The following is an 18,398-nucleotide window of genomic DNA, read 5'->3' as shown; positions in this document are numbered from 1 at the left end:
ATAGAAGTGAAACTTGTTCCTAAACGTCATAGCCTCTGGAGGATAAGCACAGACATCTCCGTACCGATCCTCCAGACTCTACTAAGCTTGCTCGTGAATCGCGAGACCTAGGCAACCTAGTGCTCTGATACCAATTGTCACGACCCAAAATTTCTCACCGACGGGACCGTGATGGCGCCTAACATTTCACTTGCTAGGCAAGCCAACGTTAGAGAATCATTAAACCAATTCCTTATTCTCATTCAGTAATTAACAATAATTAACTAAGATGAAATATAATAAGTGCGGAATATCACAAAACTGTATTAATTACTGCCACCCAGATCTGGAGTCACAATTCACAAGCATTCTAGAATTTACTACAAGTAATAGTCTGAAAAAAATACAACTGTCTGAATGAAAGAAAACAGTAGGGCATAAAAGATAGACGGGGACTTCAAGGTCTATGAATGCCGACAAATCTACCTTGAGTCTCCGGACAGCGGACCAATAACAAAATCTCGATCAACCTGAGCCGGTATCAAAATCTACACAGAAAGTGCAGAGTGTAGCATCAGTACAACCGACCCCATGTACTGGTAAGTGTCGAGCCTAACCTCGATGAAGTAGTGACAAGGCTAAGGCAAGGCACCTACAAATTGACATGTACAATTTAACAGTGTATATACAAATAACAGAAATGAAGAACTAAATAGGAATTGTCGGGAGGGGAACATACTGGGGGAATACAAGATAAAGAACTACAACAGAATGATCACCGGAGCAGTCAATATACTATGAATCAACAGGAATAGTGAATACAATAAGAAAAAATGCACGGCATCACCCTTCGTGCTTTTACTCTCAATCTCACCATAAAATTAATAGAAATGGCACGGCATCACCCTTCGTGCATTAACTCTCATATCATGGCACGACATCGCCCTTCGTGCATTAACACTCACAATATAGCACAGCATCACCCATCGTGCTTTTACACTCACAATATGGCGGCACGACATCACCCTTCGTGCATTAACACTCACAATATGGCACGACATCACCCTTCGTGCATTAACACTCACAATATGACACGTCATCACCCTTCGTGCATTAACACTCTCCCTTACCATAATGCAATGCATAAATAACAACAGAGAGATAGAATAACAAGTACAAACCTTACTTCAACATTTGGTTCCATAATATCAATCTCAACTTTGAAATAAAAATTCAATTATCACCAGAAAATCCGTAAACATGATAAGAACGATAAATTGAACAACACTAGTATAACACGTAACAATTTGGCATAGGAAAGAGACAATATAAGAAAAATAGAGAAACATGGAAACACAGGTAAATTGGCAGCGCATAAATACTCGTCACCTCACATATATGCCGCTCACATGAATTTCACTTAGCAAGTAATCTAAGGTTCCTAATTCCCTCAAGTCAGGGTTAGACACAATACTTACCTCGCTCTGAAGGCCACTTAATTCTCAATCACAACTTTTCCTTTGGAATTCACCTCCAAACCACTCGTATCTATTCAAAAATGACTCAATAATATCAAACATTGCTAAAGGAATCAATTATATTGCATAAATTAAATTTTCCAAATTTTTCTTCAAAAAGTTAAAAATTTGACCCCGGGCCCGCTTGGTCAAAACTTGAGGTTCGGACCAAAATCCATTTACCCATTCATCCCTGAGCCCGAATATATAATTGATTTTGGAATCCGACCTCAAATTGAGGTCTAAATCCCCGAAATCCCTAGTTTCTACCCTAACCCCTAATTCTACCATGAAAACTCTAGACTTTAGGTTAAAAATTCAAGAAATATAATGGGTAATTGAAAGAAAATGGTTTAGAATTACTTACCAACACTTTGGGGAAGAAATGACTCTTGAAAAATCGCCTCACACCGTTTGGTTTTTGAGAAAAAAAATAATTTTTTGGCTAAATCCCGTGTTTGGATTCTGTTAAGTGTTGGGCGACAGTGTACATCGCGTTCGCGAGAGTACTGTCGCGGTCGCGAAGAGTATAGGCTACCAAGCCTTCACGTTCACGAGACAGTGCTCGCGTTCGCGTAGGCTACCCTTCCCTGGTCTTCGCGTTCGCGAGACAGTGTTTGCGTTCGCGATGAAGAAAAGGCTGACTCCCCCTCCCCAGTGCCTAACACTACGCGTTCGCGATGGGCTTGTCGTGTTCGCGAAGGGTAACGCCCCCATCGCTTCGCGTTCACGACCAATCCTTCGCGTTCGCAAAGAAGAAATCCCTGCCTTATCAGTTTACTCTTCGCATTCGCGAGAGGACCTTCGCGAACGCGAAGAAGGACATGCCAGAACCCAGACTTTGCAGAAAAAACCAGATTTCCAAAGTCCAAAACATCTCGTGGCCTATCCGAAACTCATCCGAGCCCTCGAGGCTCCAAACCAAACATGGCCATAAGTTTAAAAATATCTTACGGACATGCTCGCACGATCAAATCGCCAAAATAACACCTAGAACTCTAAATTTAGCGCCAAATCAAATGAAATTCTCAAGAACACTTTAAAGTTACTATTTTCTCAACTGGACGTCTGAATCACGTCAAATCAACTCCGTTTCTCATCAAATTTCACAGACAAGTCTTAAATATCATAATAAACATGTACCGGGCTCCAAAACTAAAATACGGACCCGGTACTAACAATGTCAAACATCAATCAATTCTTAAAAACAAATAATTTTCACACTTTTAATTTTCATCAAAAATTCATAACTTGAGCTAGGGACCTCCGAATTCGATTCCAGGCATACGCCTAGGTCCTATAATTTGATACGGATCTACGGGGACCGTCAAAATATGGATCCGGGCCCGTTTACAAAAAATATTGACCGAAGTCAACTAAAATTAACTTTTAAGGCATAAATTCTTATTTTTATTAATTTTCAACATAAAAGCTTTTCGGAAACCTGCCCGGACAATGCACGCAAATCGAGGAGGATAAAAATGAGATTTTTAAGGCTTAAGAGCGCAGATTCGAGTTCTAAAATATAAGATGACCTTTTGGGTCATCACATGGATGTGTTGTTAGGAGTTATTTTGGTGTTACTCTGGCAGGTGGTTAGGCCCAATTACAAGGGAGATTCTGCTGAAATTTTTGGGGAAAAAAATTTGGAAGTTAGAAAATTTTGGGAGATTTATATGTGCAAAAGAAGAGATAAGCTATGAAATGTGTTTGAGGGCGAACGATCCTAAGCGGGGAAGAATGTAACACCCCAGAAAAGTTTTGAAGTACTTCAACACTATCAAAAAAATGGATGTGTGCGTAGGCATGAGTTGCTATAGCCAGTTGAGACTAATCCCGTGTGTTGTTGTGAAAATCAGACCTTTTGAAATGTTTGGAGTGTAAGAAATTGATCTTAAAGTTTACAAATATGGATAAAAGAAATAAACTCAAAAGTGATGATGTTGTCAGGCTTATCTTAAATGCGGTAGCATGGAATCAACCGTGAGTATATGTGTGAAAGTAAAATCATCAATTTGGTAACCTCAGAATAATTCTTAGAACATTTGAGGACGAACGTTTGTTTAAGAGGTGGAGAATATAACGACCTGACTTGTCGTTTTAAGAATTAACGCTCCGTTCAAGGACTTAAGGTCTTGAGTAGCTTCGCAACATGTATTTATGACCCGCGGGTGTGGTCTAGTTTGATTTACTAAAGATTCGAAATTTAATTAAAAGAACAATCCTTGTTTTGAAGCTTAAATAGAAAGAGTTGACCGGAGAGTTGACTTTGAGCAAACGACCGCGGAATAGAAATTTGATGATGTCAATAGCTTTGTATGATGATTTTGGACTTAGGCGTATGTTCGGATTTGGATTTGGAAGTCCGTAGGACAATTCGACACATTTTGGCGAAAGTTGAAAAATATAAGATTTTTGAAAAGACCGACCGAGTGGTGAATTTTTTATAACAAGGTCGGATTTCGATTCCAAAAATGGGAATAACTCTACTAAGTCAATTATGACTTGTGTGCAAAATTTGAAGTTATTTCGGATTGATTTGATACATTTCAGCGCAAAATATAGAAGTCGGAAGATTTAAAAACTTATAATTCGATTCGATTCGATGCGCGATTCGTAATTTCGGCGTTGTTTTGACGTGGTTTGAAGCCTAGACTAAGTTCTTATTGTATGTTGGGACATGTTGGTATAATTGGTTGAGGTCTCAGGGGCCTCAGGCGAGTTTCGGATGGTTAAACGGATCAAAATTGGACTTGAAGGAACTGTTGGAAATCTGCCACTGGTGTCATCGCATCTGCGATGAAATTGATCGCAGATGCGCAATCGCAAATGCAATATTTAAGCCGCGGAAGTGAAAGGAAAAGGCCTCGGCAGTGGTCGCAGGTGCGAAAAAATATCCGCACCTACGTGATCGCAGAAGCAGGCAGAGAAGGCGTAGAAGTGGAGGGGCATCGCAGGTGCGAGTGAGGCATCGCAGAAGCAATTCCCGCAGAAGTGGAAAAGCTTCCGCAAATGCGATGGTCGATGGGGCAGTGAACTTCCGCAGAAGCGAGTTTTTACTCGCAAAAGAGAGTTTTTACTCGCAAAAGCGAGCTCGCAGATGCGAAACTGGGCAGAAACATAAGGATTGAACTTGGTCATTTTTGGCATTTCGTTTTGGAAATTTTGGAGCTCGGATTTGGGCGATTCTGGAGGGATTCTTCACAATCTTGGTTGGGGTAAGTGTTCTATATCCTAAAATGATTATATTTCATGAATCCATGGTTATATTCATCGTTTAATTCGGATTTAAATGGAAGAAATCTTCCAAAAAAACAAAAATTTAAGATTTGGAGGTCGAGTTGTTATTGGAATTCGATAAAATTGGTATGGTTGAACTCGTATCGGAATGGGTGTTCGGATTTCATGAAAATTATATCGGGTTCCGAGGGGGCAAGACTCGCGTTGACTTTGTTGACTTTTTGGAATAAATTTTTAAGTCAACGTATTATTATCCGAAATTATTTCCGATGAACTTTAATGAAATTATACAATTAATTTGGATAGATTTAAGCTGTACGGAGGTCAATTTAAGCAAGAAGGCTATTTTGGAATATCGGCCTAACTTCAAAAAAGTAAGCGTCTTGCTTAACCTCGAGTGGGGGAATTACCCATTAGGCATCGAGTCTTATGTGCCATTTGTGAAATGTGAAAAGCCGTGTACGCGAGGTGACGAGTACGTACTCGGCTTATATGTATAAATTTTATTGAGTTAAATTCCTGAGCATATTGTGTGGTAAATTGGGTAATTGTTGGTATATATTTAATCATCTAATTGTCGTGCCTAAATCCTTGTTGTTGTTGAATTTGTTATTATATGACAATTTGATGTGATTGTTACTTGATTATTTATGTAATTCCGTGAATTTTTTGGTTGATAATTATTGGAATTTAATTTTATTATGGATTTTCCCACTGCAAATAATTTGAATTTAATGAAGATTTTGCTTTATGTTGAGTAATTTCTATCTCTATTGATTGTTTTGAGTGTTGTACACATTGAGTGGAGCTTTTGGCTATTTGTGAAATTAATTGACTTGGTTGTAGCTTTGGAATTTAGTTGTGGCCATTTGGCAAATTGTGATATGAATTGATTTTGTTATGTTGCTGTGATAATTTTCCGTGTAAATTGTTGTGTTGTGTGAGTTGTTATTTTGGGGAGATAAGGGTAGCATTTCACCGTTGATATTATGTGGGTATAAGGGTGACATTTCACTGTTGTTGTGTTTGTTGGAATATTGTCTGGGCGGAGCGATAAGGATGGTTATAGGAGCGATAAGGGTGACTATTGATATTGTCTGGGCGGAGCGATAAGGGTGGCTATAGGAGCGATAAGGGCGACAATAGGAGCGATAAGGGTGACTATAGGAGCGATAAATGCGGCAATAAGAGCGATAAAGGCGGCAATAAGAGCGATAAGGGTGGCTATTGTCAGGGACGATATGTGATGATGTGGAGTTGTGGTGTTGATAATTTTCATGTGATGTTGTGATTTGCTTGTGTTTATTTTTATACCTTGTGCAATTTATCTTGTTGTTGGTAAATTGATAACAATCTAATTTATGTTGAAATTGAGAGCTTGTGGCCATTGTCGCCATTGCCAGGCGGATTATAAAATAAAATGTGGGCACGAGGTGTCGTGAGTAAATAATGAGGATATTTGGCACGTGAATTGTCCGTGCAGTTGTGATATAAAATGTGGGCACGAGGTGCTGTGATGAAATAATAATGATGATTGACACATGAATTGTCCGTGCAATTGTGATATGAAATGAGGGCACGAGGTACCGAAAAAATATGATGATTTAATTATGGGCACGAGGTGCCGTGGAAATATAAAAATGGGATGAGACCCGTATTTTTATGATTATGAAATGAGATGTCACATGGTGACTTTTTAATTGAAAGAATTATATTCAAAATATTTATTTGAAAGGATTTTTATTCAAAAAGAATTATATGAATGAATTGTATTTGAAAGATATTAATTTGAGGAAATTATATTTGAAAAGATTTATTGAAAGAATTATATTTGAAAAATAATTATTTGAGAAAACTACATTTGAAAGAGAGTTATTTGGAAGAATTATATGTGACGGATATTTATTTGAAAAACTTGAATTAATTGGGCGTACATGTATTTATTAATTGTTGAGTGATATTTATGGTATTCTTGTTGTCTTGCTGCGCATACCACTAGTTATTTTATCCCGCCCTTATTGCTATCTGTTTCCTAGTATTTTGTATATTATATTGCACAAGTTATTAGACTAGTGAGTGTCTTGACTGTACCTCGTCTCTACTCCATTGAGGTTAGTCTTGATACTTACTGGCTACCTACCGTGTTGTACTCATACTACACTTCTGCACATTTTTATGCAGATCCGAGTATTGGAGACATCGGACTTGAGCAGAGTTAAAGCGGTATCGTAAGGATTCAAGGTAGAGCTGCTTAGTCGTCGCAGTCCCTTGGAGTCTTTTTATTTTATTGTACTATTAATTTATAATCAAACAATATTGTATATTCGGTCCTCGTGATCATTCCATGTATTCAGTTAGAGTTCGTGACTCAGTACTACCAGTCTTGGGAGGTTGTGTATTGTAATTATTTCAGCTGTTAGTTTTTAAAGAAAAAAAATGGCTTCAAAAATGTAATTTGAAATCGGCTTACCTAGTCTTAGAGGCTAGGTGTCATCACAACGCCTGTGGCGGGATTTTGGGCTGTGACAATTATTAAGTATCAAATCAGATACCAATATTTCTCAAACAAGAATGGATTCTTTCATTGACCTTATGAGTGAACTAGTTGACCTAACTTTCAACATACCTGAAGATTTCTATAAGGTTAAAAGATTGGTTTCTAAGTTAGGACTCTCATCTATGAGAATCGATTGTTGTGAAGATGGTTGCATGTTGTATTATAAGGGTGATGCAGATTTAGAAAGTTGTAAGTTTTGTGAAAAATCTCGTTTTAAGCGGCTTTCCAGCGGGAAGACGGCTGCTGTGAAGTCGATGCCCCCCCTTTTGCGCACACTTTAGATTCATCGGAGGAGGATGATCCAGATGATGTGCGTTATGATCGTTATCATAGGATCATCATCAGGCCTGAGGGAAATGGGTAAGATTTATTTATTACTTCTTTATTTTTGCTGAATTATAATAGCTACTCTTGTTTATTTAATGTAATTGCTATGTTGCAGGTTCATTCCTAATCATCAGGTTACAAAGATAATCACTGATATTCTTGGCGGGTTGTATAATGCACCCTATCCGACTTGGAGTGAGTTTTCATAGGATCTCGTGCGACATATGTTCAACCAATTTAAGGTTTTAATACAATTCTTATCTATTTAAGCATTATATTAATAATATTTTTATCTAACTTTACATATTTTATTTGCAGACTAAGTGTGCCCGGGAGGACCGCTATAACCGTGAAATTTGTAAAAATTGGGAGTACAAATTTCGTAAGAGACTCTCTGATTCCTTCAGCTCTGCTCGAAAGGTTAAAAAGAAGCCTTCATGGGTTCTACCGGATGTATGGGTGGATCTGCAGAGGTATTAGGCCACCGAGAAATTCGAGAAGCAGAGTGAACTGGGAAAGAAGGCCCGAGCATACGAGAAGGGTGGCTCCTTGCACTGTCTGGGTTCAAGGAGCATGGGGGATACGAGGAGACAACTGGTAATTCCTTAAAATATTTTGGTCTATTTTTATCGAACTATATTTATATATGTTAATTTCATTAACACGTTTTATTATATTTGTAGGAAAAATAATATGGGAGGAAGATGGGTCATGATGAGTTCTTCATGAAAACTCACGTCCGGAAGAAGAAGGCACCGACAGATCCAACTAGATGGGTCGAGGATAGGGCGGAGACTACACATGTAAGTTTCATAACTACTATAAATGTTTATAATATTATATAGTTAGTAATTTTCTATCTTCTAAATAAAGGGTCGCTACAAGATTAATTTGGAGGAGTACACTCAGAGCTTGCCACCGAATGAGCAAGGCGAGCGACCGCCCATTTTAGACGAAGAAGCGCAGAGGATATGGTTGGATGTTGTCGATGGTCCTAAAAAGGGGATAGCATAAGACCTTCCAGATAAATCATTTCGGCACTACAGGACTAGATTGCAAGGTATATGGACTTTCGCTCAAGGCGAGGCGATTGATAGATCAACTATATCGTCTATGGAACAGAAGATCGCAAAGCTGACAGCAGAGCTTGAAGAGACAAAGGCTAGAGAAAAAAAGAGAGATGAATAATTTGGTACCCTTCAAGTTCAGTTAGAAAGGAGGGACGAACAATTTAATCTCCTTTAAGGTCAGCTGGCCAATCTTCTTGCTAGTGGTGCTTTCCCCATTCCCCGGTCTCGTGAGCCTTCCCCATGTGCCGACGATGAAGGTTCTAGGAGTGAAGATGGAGATGATACTAGATAAAAAACTCATTGAATGGTGTGTATTGCTAAACAAAGTATTGAACTTGTCAATATTTAGTTGAGACTAATTTTGAATGATGATTATATTGTTATTTTGTTATTGAACATAGTAGTAGTTGTTGTTATGGTTGTTATTAGTTGTTGTGGTTGCTATTAGTTGTTGTTGTTGTTGTTGTTAGATAATGGTTGTTAGTGTTAGTTAATAGTTTTTGTTAGTTAATTGTTGTTGTTGTTAGTATATTCATTGTTGTTGATTAATTATGGTTGAATAGCAACAATGTAATGCTGCTATTATAGGATGGATATTGGTTGTAATTGGCAGGTGATATAGCTCAAAAATAGGCATTTTCTGCCCAGTTTTTACCCAGATTTCCGATCGAATTCGGTCGAAAATTATGAATTTATATTTATTTTTTTAAAATAAATTAATAATTTATTATAATTTACAACTAATTATTTAATTAAATAAAATTATTATTAATTTAAATTTCCGACCGAATTCGATCGAAAAATGAAAATTAAAAATAAATAAATAATAGTTTTCGACCGATTTCGGTCAGAAATTTGAAGTTTTGAAGTTTGAAAAAATTAATAGTTTCGGACAGTCAGTCAACGCTTTGAAGTTTCCGACCGATTTTGGTCGGTACACGTTTGCGATCATTATTTTTTCGACCAATTAAAATCTGTCGGAATTCAGTCAAAAATAGCAGACGGAATTACACTATTTTTTTAGTAGTATTAAAAGAAGACTTAGGAATTTTCTAGATCCAACTCTCTCTTAGCATTAATTCTAATCAATTGGTATCGTCTTTATGAATCCTTTGCTTTCATTATGTTCTGTTCTTAGCTAATATCGTATATATTAAGGGAGATTGTAGATATTTTTAGACAATTTTCTTTCATGCATTTTTAAGTTTGTTTCTTGAAGTGAGGATATATCGGAAACAACCTCTCTATTTTTTCAAGATAGGGGTAAGGTCAGCATATACATTATCCTTCCCATTGTATGAATACACTGAGTTTATTATTGTTGTTGTTGTTTGTATTTTTAAGTTTGTCTCACCTCCTTTTACCACAACTAGTGGTGGCAAAATGGTTAAAAAAATATAATTAACCACCCATATTATCCATTTAGAAAATGGTTAACTAATGGATAACCAATGAGTTTAACTTTTACATTTGTAAAGCTTCAAATTTGGAGTTCCTCAAGTTTGGGAGATTAGGAATTCTCCCAAAAGTGATCATATTCAAGAAGTCATGGATAATATAGTTACTCATATTATCCGCCGGTTAACCCGTTTTTTATTTAATATGAATCGGGTCGGATAATTTATTTCGTTTTTTCATTATCCGTTTTCGACCCGAACCATATCCGACACGACCCGCCCGTTTGCCACTCCTAACCACAACCAATCATCATAAATATCACTCACAAACCGGCAAGTTTGGAGATTTACATAGGATATAACTGAACAGCCTCAGACTATCTTCTTTCATTTGATCATGTATGTGCATTGATTGCACCTTATATCGGATATGATCATGTCTAATCTTATAAATTCTTGTATGATATAAGCATAGCTGATCTCTAAGAATGTCTATAGATTGTTTTTGGATCTTCATGCGGTTGACCAGTAAATTGTCAAGTAATTTGAATCACTTGCAACATCAAAGGCTTCATCTGAAGTGCCAATGCATTGTTGTTTGGATCTGCCATTACATCATTGCTACGGGATGTGAACAACTAATTTTTGACCCCACTCAAATTCTATACTATTTTAGTTTAAATATTTCTTTTAGATTTAATCTTAATATTTAAACTTTTATCTTACTCTTAATAGGTTTTATTTTAAAAAAGAAAAACTACAAAAATACTCTCATTCTTAGAGTACAAATTTTATTTCTAAAAAACAAAAATCAAAATATATATGTACATGCATATATATATATATGTATATATATATATATATATATATATATGGTTTCTTTTAATAAGTAAGCTATAGAATCTTTCTTAGTATCATTTAAAGTACATGTAAATATTTAGTTTTCCTATATTGTAAGAAATGTTGGTTATTCTTCATCTTCAAAATTTAATTATCTTTAAAAAAAAAGAGATTCAAAATGAAGTAAAATCACGTTAAAGTGATGAAGTTTGTCATCAAACTTTATTTAAAAATCTGATTTTTACTTTTTAAAAAAAACAACCATAATCCCCATTTCCCCCATATCCCTCACGTTCCCCACTTCCCCACTCACACTCCCACATCCCTACCTCGTGAGATCAACACACGCACATTATAGAGCTAGGATTGGAATATAAGTAAGACACACTTAAAGGATAAAAAAAGGGAGGAGATTTGGGGAAGGAAAAAGGTTTGGTTTTGGAGGAAAAAAGTTTTGTTGAAAAGAAATTTCTTTCTGTGTTAGTTTGAGAGTCCTTTTAAGTCTACAAAATTAATTAAGAAAATCAAGACAGAGTTTGATGACGATAGAGCTTAACTGAAATTCAAGGTCGAAATTCAAGGTTCAATTCGTGATTCCGGTGGTGGTTAGCTTTTGTCCGGAAGAGTTTGATCTCTAAATTTTCATTTTTAAACTTTGCTCATCCAAGCAAAGAATTATATTCACTGATTTCCTTTTATTAATATTGAAAAACTTCTTAAGTTCATTACTTCTTCTCCTTTCCTTAACATTAAGTAATTTAGCATTTGTTTATTTTTGTGATGTGGTAGAAGTAGAGATTCATGTAATGATTTGTTAAAATCTTATTAGTTAGTTCCATGCTTTTAGTCTAATGCATAAAATGTTCTGTTTTCTTTTTGGTGAATTCAAAACCATCTGTCAAACATGCTAAATGGATATAGTTGTATACTTTTACTATTTGAGTTCTACCTAGAAAAGGCATCAATTTAAGAAGTAACGAAGGGAAAAATTTTGACATCGGAAAAGGTTTGGGCCTAAATCTAGTTGAAATTTTAAAGATAAATCGGATATGTAATTATTTGAGGTGATTTGATCGGTTGAATCTTTAATTGGTTTTCATCTCTTTTCTCCATATTAATTGTCTAGTATTGGGATTTTCTTTAAGGATTGTCTAGTTAAAAATAAAATAAAATAAAATAAAAGTCCATTATTCTATCTTAATTATATCGACTTTTATTTGAAGAAAAAATATTCCTAAACCGTACTCTATTCACTGTTAGAGTCAAACTAGTTTAGAGGTAAAAAAATAATTTTCTTGCTAAAACGATTAATTTGAAAGAGAATATTCACAGTATGCTCTTTTCTTTCTAATTTCCTCAACATAGGTAAAGAATATATGTGTAGATGTTTCCATTAATCCTTTTTAAAATCATCAACTTTGCATGTAAAAAAAAAATATTTTTTCAATGTAGAAATTCACGTAAAATTTTGCATAGTAACTTTTGTGCACATTGCAAGCTGTAGTAAAGGATGAAGTAGTTAGTAATTAGTATATAGTTGTGGTGAATTCCTTCTAGTATGATAGATTGAATATTCTATATGTGCTTTAACTTTAAGATGATTCAGCTAGTTCGTTTTACTTCTTTGTTTAATTTTTACTTTTAAATCTTTAAAAAAAATACCAAAAACATACAATTAAATATCTTGAATATAAAAGAGACAAAATAATTAAATATTCTTAATACGCTATTAGCCCATATGTTCATTCCCGAACCTTGGATTGATATGCTTAAAAAATAAAAGGATCATGTACGCATTCGGCGTCTTGATACCTTTAAATTTACAATAATTATGTTTTAATCATGTGTACATTCCCTTACCTTAGTTTAACATCCAACTTAAAAGCGGTAGTAGGCAAACCACAATCAATAAATTACGAGAATAGCCAAAAACTGATTTAAGTCTTACATTTAGTCAATAAAGCGACCGTGCTAAAACCACGAGACTCGAGGGGTGCCTTTCACTTTCCTCTCGGTCAACAGAATTCCTTACTCAGTCTTCTGTTTTCGTAGACCATAAATTAGGAGTCAAACCTTCCTTTTGATAAGGGATTCAAGATAAAGGTGACTTGGAACACCAAAACTCAATTCCAAGTGGCGACTTCAAATAAATAATCCCTTTTCAAAACGTCACTTCAATTGAAAAAACTCTTCTAACTCAACCTCGTAATAAGGGTTGCGTGGGAAAAAAGAGGTGTGAAACTGGATTTTCATTAAAATCAAGACAACTCAGGATACATTAGCAATAACAAGCTTCGATAGCATGAAGCGTGTGATACAATATTTTATTAGATGCAGTACGTTGGGACATTGGTGGGACGATATACAAATGGTCTGACTGCGTGTGAATATCCTGAAGGATGATTATACCTGAACTTCAACCCCGAGTTGCCTTCTCCCTGACGTGTGCAGTGTTCGTGGAAGCTGCTGATTGGTCTTGCAAGGCAGGCATCCCAACGATCAATCTCTGGCATTGTCTCGGCCACTCTATATATCCCCATGGAGTCTGTGAATGCCTGGTAATTCAGAACTTCCCCAGACTTTGTTATGCAAAGAACAGCAACTTCAGCACCTGCAACAAGGAAATAACATCACCTTAAGAGATATATATAACAATGAGAAAAAGAACTGCTATCATTTGTAGGTTTATTGGTAGTACAAAAAATAGGATAAGATAGTCTTGCATCGGTCTGAGTCAGCATCACCAGTATAAGCAATCACATTAATCAACAGAAATATAGTGAAGCTAATAACCACAAACTTGTCCCAAATTGACCAAAAAGAGTACAAACACTTTGTTCTATGCCTGACAGTTTTGACATAGAGGCACAATGAAACATCTACCATTATGAGGTAACATTAAAAGTAAATCATGCACAATAGTACCCCCAATGCATGGATTTTATTCCATACGAGTCCAATAAAGAGAATTTTTTACTGCAACTTTAAATTTTGATTGGTCTTTAGTTTGACCTTAAGCCTGCCAGAGAACAAACCAGAGCAGATTCTAGGCAACAAGTATAGGTGAAAAATTAAGACTTTCCCATGAAATGAAGTGTCTGGAACCAAATTGGGGGACAAGGATAGCAAAATAAGAACCTACCAATCAAAGTTCCGTAAAAGAAACACTCAGCAACAGCTCAACATTGTATTTTAAATCTAGCTATCGATGGTTAGGAAAAAGAAAGGACCTTGAAAGGTGATGGATGATGGGCTGTTACCCTTCACACCATCATCATTGGAACAACCAACCATCATGATACGTCCCATGACTAAAATTGACACCATAAGAGAAATCCAGTCATGCCCTTTTCATGTGATTCCCTTTTACTTTTTGATAAATTGGGAAAATATTATTGAAAATATCGGTAGGTTTTGGAGTTGGTTAAGAGTTGAAACCTAATATTAAAGGATCATCAATCGGAATTCCTAACCTCCTACAACACTATTTTGATACATTTATTCTCTAGTCCCCACATTGTCAGCAAATAGCAAACAATGAAAGCATATGAGAAGTCAAAGCTCACAACCAAGGAAGAGTAAGAGACGAACTAAACAACGCAGGGTAGCCAAAAGGAAGCACAGAAGGTAGGAAGAAAGACTACTCAGGCATCAGGCATCTAGTAATAGCTCAGCATGATGCTCTGTATTTTCTTTTCTACAGAATAATATTTAGGTGCTGCTAGACATGTGTCGAAATGGTGTTCCACTAGTGTGATTGTGTCAGTACATGAATACACAAGCCAAAGATTTGTTCTGCTGCTTCCCCGTCCATCGACCTTTATGTACAAATTCAACAGAACTTTCCAATGGAAGGGATTCCGATCCATATGATTCCCAGGAAAAGGAATAGATTCAAGGTATCATTTGCATACAATAACGCACACAAAGTATGGGGGACTGCTTAGCCTATATCTCTATGTTAATTGGATATGAATAGGTACATAGATGGAGGGGAAACTAAGGGCACAATTCAGTCCTGTTTCAATATTTCAGGAACTTATTTTTAGTTTGTGCTGCATATACGTATCGAATATCAAATTAAACAGATAGTCCGTCAGAGTTCAAATCCTATTGGATTGCAGGGAACATGCTATCAGTTTCCTTCTCAAAGATTCTAGCTATTCAATTCTCTTAAGAATTCACCATAAGATTCTCCAAGCTAAGTTACATTTCTATCATTCGGTGCACCATTTACCAGAAGTCCAACGAATCTTCTCACTGATTTTTTTGTTGCATATATTTCAAGTCAGTTAATAAAGAAGAACCCCAATGATTAGGATACGCAATACTTTAGCTAACTTGACTAGGTTCATGAACCTTCTGCCTTAATCTTAATGCTAAAAGGGAAGAATTGCTTTCCTCTTAACAGACAACCTCACCTCCATAAAAAAGGAAAGAGTAATAAAACAAAAAGGAAGAAATAACTTCTTCTCCCATTGGTAAAAAAGTAATAATTAAGATGACCAGAATACTGGAATGAAAGACAACAAATTTTCAGCTAAGCTGAAAGTTGGAACTTTAGTTGGTGACTATGATAGAATCACCCCTATCTTTTCTGAAGTTGCCAGAGGCGCACAGTTCAAAACTCGGTAGATAATAGTCCACCCCTCTACCCTTTTCCGCGTAAACACCGGGTTTTGGTCTGCACCAGGTTCAAACCCGTGATGTGTGCCTGATCCACCACTAGACCAAAGCCTAGGGGGCTAGAAACACCTCTATCTTTGAGAGAACTAAATCTAACCATGCAAATTTTGCTGATCCTATCACTAAGGTGTCCAGCATAAATATAACAATCATTTAATCAGGCGTAGTAAAAGCTGAAAAAAAACTGAAAACACTGGACTTTTACTGACAATTTACAACAAGCAAAACTCTCAAAGAAAATAAAAAGCTGAAAATAATCAAATGAAGATAAATGTTAAGAAGGAACCTTCTAGAACATGGTCTTCAGGACCAACAGAAGAATCAGCACATACATCACAAATAACTCTGCCATGAATTTCACCAGTCCAACCTCTCACTCCTTTTACCATCAAACTTGTAATTGTAGTCAGGTAAAGTACAATTAGTACCTTACTCCGACTTGACTCCATTGTTTCAACTCACTGTCCAGTAATTCTTGACTTTATTTCTTCGATTAAACATAGGACCGCTGAAGTGTTTTAATCGGGTGGTAGGAAAATGGTTTGACTCCGTACCTGAACCCGGTCCGCTCTCGAGTTTCCCTATGCTCCGTTTGTTTTGTCGGTGACCTTTGTCTTTTTTTTTTTTTTTTTCTCTCGTTAATCTCGAATCCCATCTTATAATTAAGTACTGTTATATAATATATATATATATATATATTAATACATAAAAATTGGTTCTGAAAAAAATTTAATTTTATAATAAATAACTATTATATAATAATGTTGTTATAAAAATGTTCACTGAACATCAAATAGAAAACTTAAATTTTTTATTTAATCCAATATAAAAATAAGGTATATTTTAATATGGTATAATTTGATTGTTAAATTTAGAATTTAGAAAAGGCTGAATCTATATGTTTTATTCAGATATTAACCAAGAAACAATCTGTTACTAAATGGCACATGTACTTGTGCCACTTTGTCATGTCGGTCCCCAAACTTAGAAGTTTGCGAATTGAACACTTACACTCATTCAAACCGTGAATAATAAACGCTTATGACAGGAAGCTGCCAGTGCGTTTAATACAAACGCCTACACGTTGGACGCCACGTCAATAAAATTAGATCACGTAGGCTCCAAGTCACCTATTATGGCCACATAGGAAAATAAAATGGGAAAAGATTATTTACCCCCCAAACCTAAATTTTTTCCTCATTTTACAATTACCCGCATAGTTAGGGCTTAGAAAGTATTGAACAACAGTGAGTCTCCCCTCTCTTCTCCGTCATCGTTGCCAGGATTTTCATCATCGCAGTTGATATCGAAGTTTGTGGGGTAAGTTTCTTTACCTGTTCTTCATATTTTGTCTTTATTGATCTTCATTTCCCTCAATATATGAGGTTTTTGCTATATTTAGGGTTTTTAGGGAAAGGCTGGGTTAGGTCATAATTGCTGTTTAATTTTTCTCAATATATGGGGCTTTTGCTGTGTTTCGTTACATGTTGGAGTGAAAACCCTTTTTAATGTAGTGTATGCATGTAATGGCATATTTGGTTATTCCGTTTAGTTTTTTTTTTTTTTTTTTGTCAAAGCAGAATTTCATCTTAGGTTTATGCATTTTTTTGTGAAGTTTGTTGGGTCTCCTTTTTGTTAGTAGTCCACCAGAGTATTTTTGAATATTATAAGGTATTGTGGGGACGAAAAAGGAATCTTGCTATATGTTGATATTTGATGGTGATCTTTGAAATTGAAAGAGGTGAAAGTGTGGAATATGAAATACGGCCATCGTGCCAAGAATTAAGAATCTTGTGAATGGCCAAATATGCCAAGAAAATATTGTCGTTATGAATGACTGGAAATACTAATGAGAATCTATACAATGTAAAAGATGTTGAGGTGAGTACAATTGTAATTATGTTACCTCTATGTGCAAATCAAATCAAAAATATTTTTTTGGAGCATCATTAGCAAAACCGAGGAAGGGTGGGTCATAAGGCCCACACCTAAAACTATACGTGCCGGTGTAGGGGTAGATTGTGATTATTCCCCTTATTTGGGATGAAATTGTGATATTTTTTCTCTTAATTGGGATGAAATTGGTAATAATTGTGGATTGAAAAAGTCAACCCACACGACATATGTGGGAAGACGGCCTAGCTGATCGGGTAGAGATTGGTCTCCATGTTGCACACATGGTGGTACTACTCTTGATAACAACTTTCTTTCGCATCACCTGTCAAACCACATTGTCCCTGGGGAGATGGCCTAGCCGATAGGGCGTGATCGGACTCCGTGCTAACAAAGACGGTGGTATATTGGTGCTAATGATCTTCCAACCAAAAATTGTATATGAAGTTCGTATTTTAAAAATTATTATGTTTTAACTAGATATATGGATATTATTGATTATGACTTGCTGTTTCTATGTATTGCCTTTTCTTATATGGACATTCTATTTTGAAAGAAGACTTTTAGCTATACATACTAGTGCTATTCGACAGTACTAACGTCCCTTTTGCCGGGGGCGCTGCATCTTCAATGGATGCAGGTGATTCAGCAGCGGGTAGCTTTGGTCCTCGTTAGCAGTTACTCCCTATTCAACAGGTTTTGGTGAGCCCTGCTCTATTCTGGGCCCGATGTCACTTGATGTTACACTTTGTGTCTTGAGGTATAGCCGAGGCCTTGTTGCCGGCACTTCCATACTATTCTTCTGTCATACTTAGAGGCTCTGTAGACAGGTTGTGGGTGATTTTTGATATGGAAAATTGAACTAGAAATGCTGGTATTTGGCAAACATGTT

At 36.1% G+C, this 18,398-nt stretch overlaps 1 protein-coding gene and 1 long non-coding RNA gene across 2 annotated transcripts; one reads left to right on the top strand and one right to left on the bottom strand.

Moving 5' to 3' along the window:
• Positions 1–7,954: 7,954 nt before the first annotated feature.
• LOC138894887 (uncharacterized) lies at positions 7,955–8,675 on the top strand. Its single transcript, XR_011409119.1, has 3 exons — positions 7,955–8,217; positions 8,304–8,423; positions 8,494–8,675. It is a non-coding gene; the product is annotated as an uncharacterized lncRNA (long non-coding RNA).
• Positions 8,676–13,161: 4,486 nt separating this feature from the next.
• On the bottom strand, positions 13,162–16,190 carry LOC104095028 (uncharacterized). Its single transcript, XM_009601067.4, has 2 exons — positions 15,900–16,190; positions 13,162–13,538 (listed from the first exon to the last, which is right to left on the bottom strand). Exons 1-2 carry the CDS (start codon positions 16,060–16,062, stop codon positions 13,255–13,257), a joined length of 447 nt encoding a protein of 148 aa, XP_009599362.1. The 5' UTR covers positions 16,063–16,190; the 3' UTR covers positions 13,162–13,254.
• Positions 16,191–18,398: the final 2,208 nt, after the last annotated feature.

Source organism: Nicotiana tomentosiformis, chromosome 6 (genome assembly GCF_000390325.3).
Source record: "Nicotiana tomentosiformis chromosome 6, ASM39032v3, whole genome shotgun sequence".
NCBI classification, from domain to species: domain Eukaryota; kingdom Viridiplantae; phylum Streptophyta; class Magnoliopsida; order Solanales; family Solanaceae; genus Nicotiana; species Nicotiana tomentosiformis.
The sequence above is the reverse complement of the archived record's forward strand: the minus strand, read 5'-3'. Positions and strand labels throughout refer to the sequence as shown.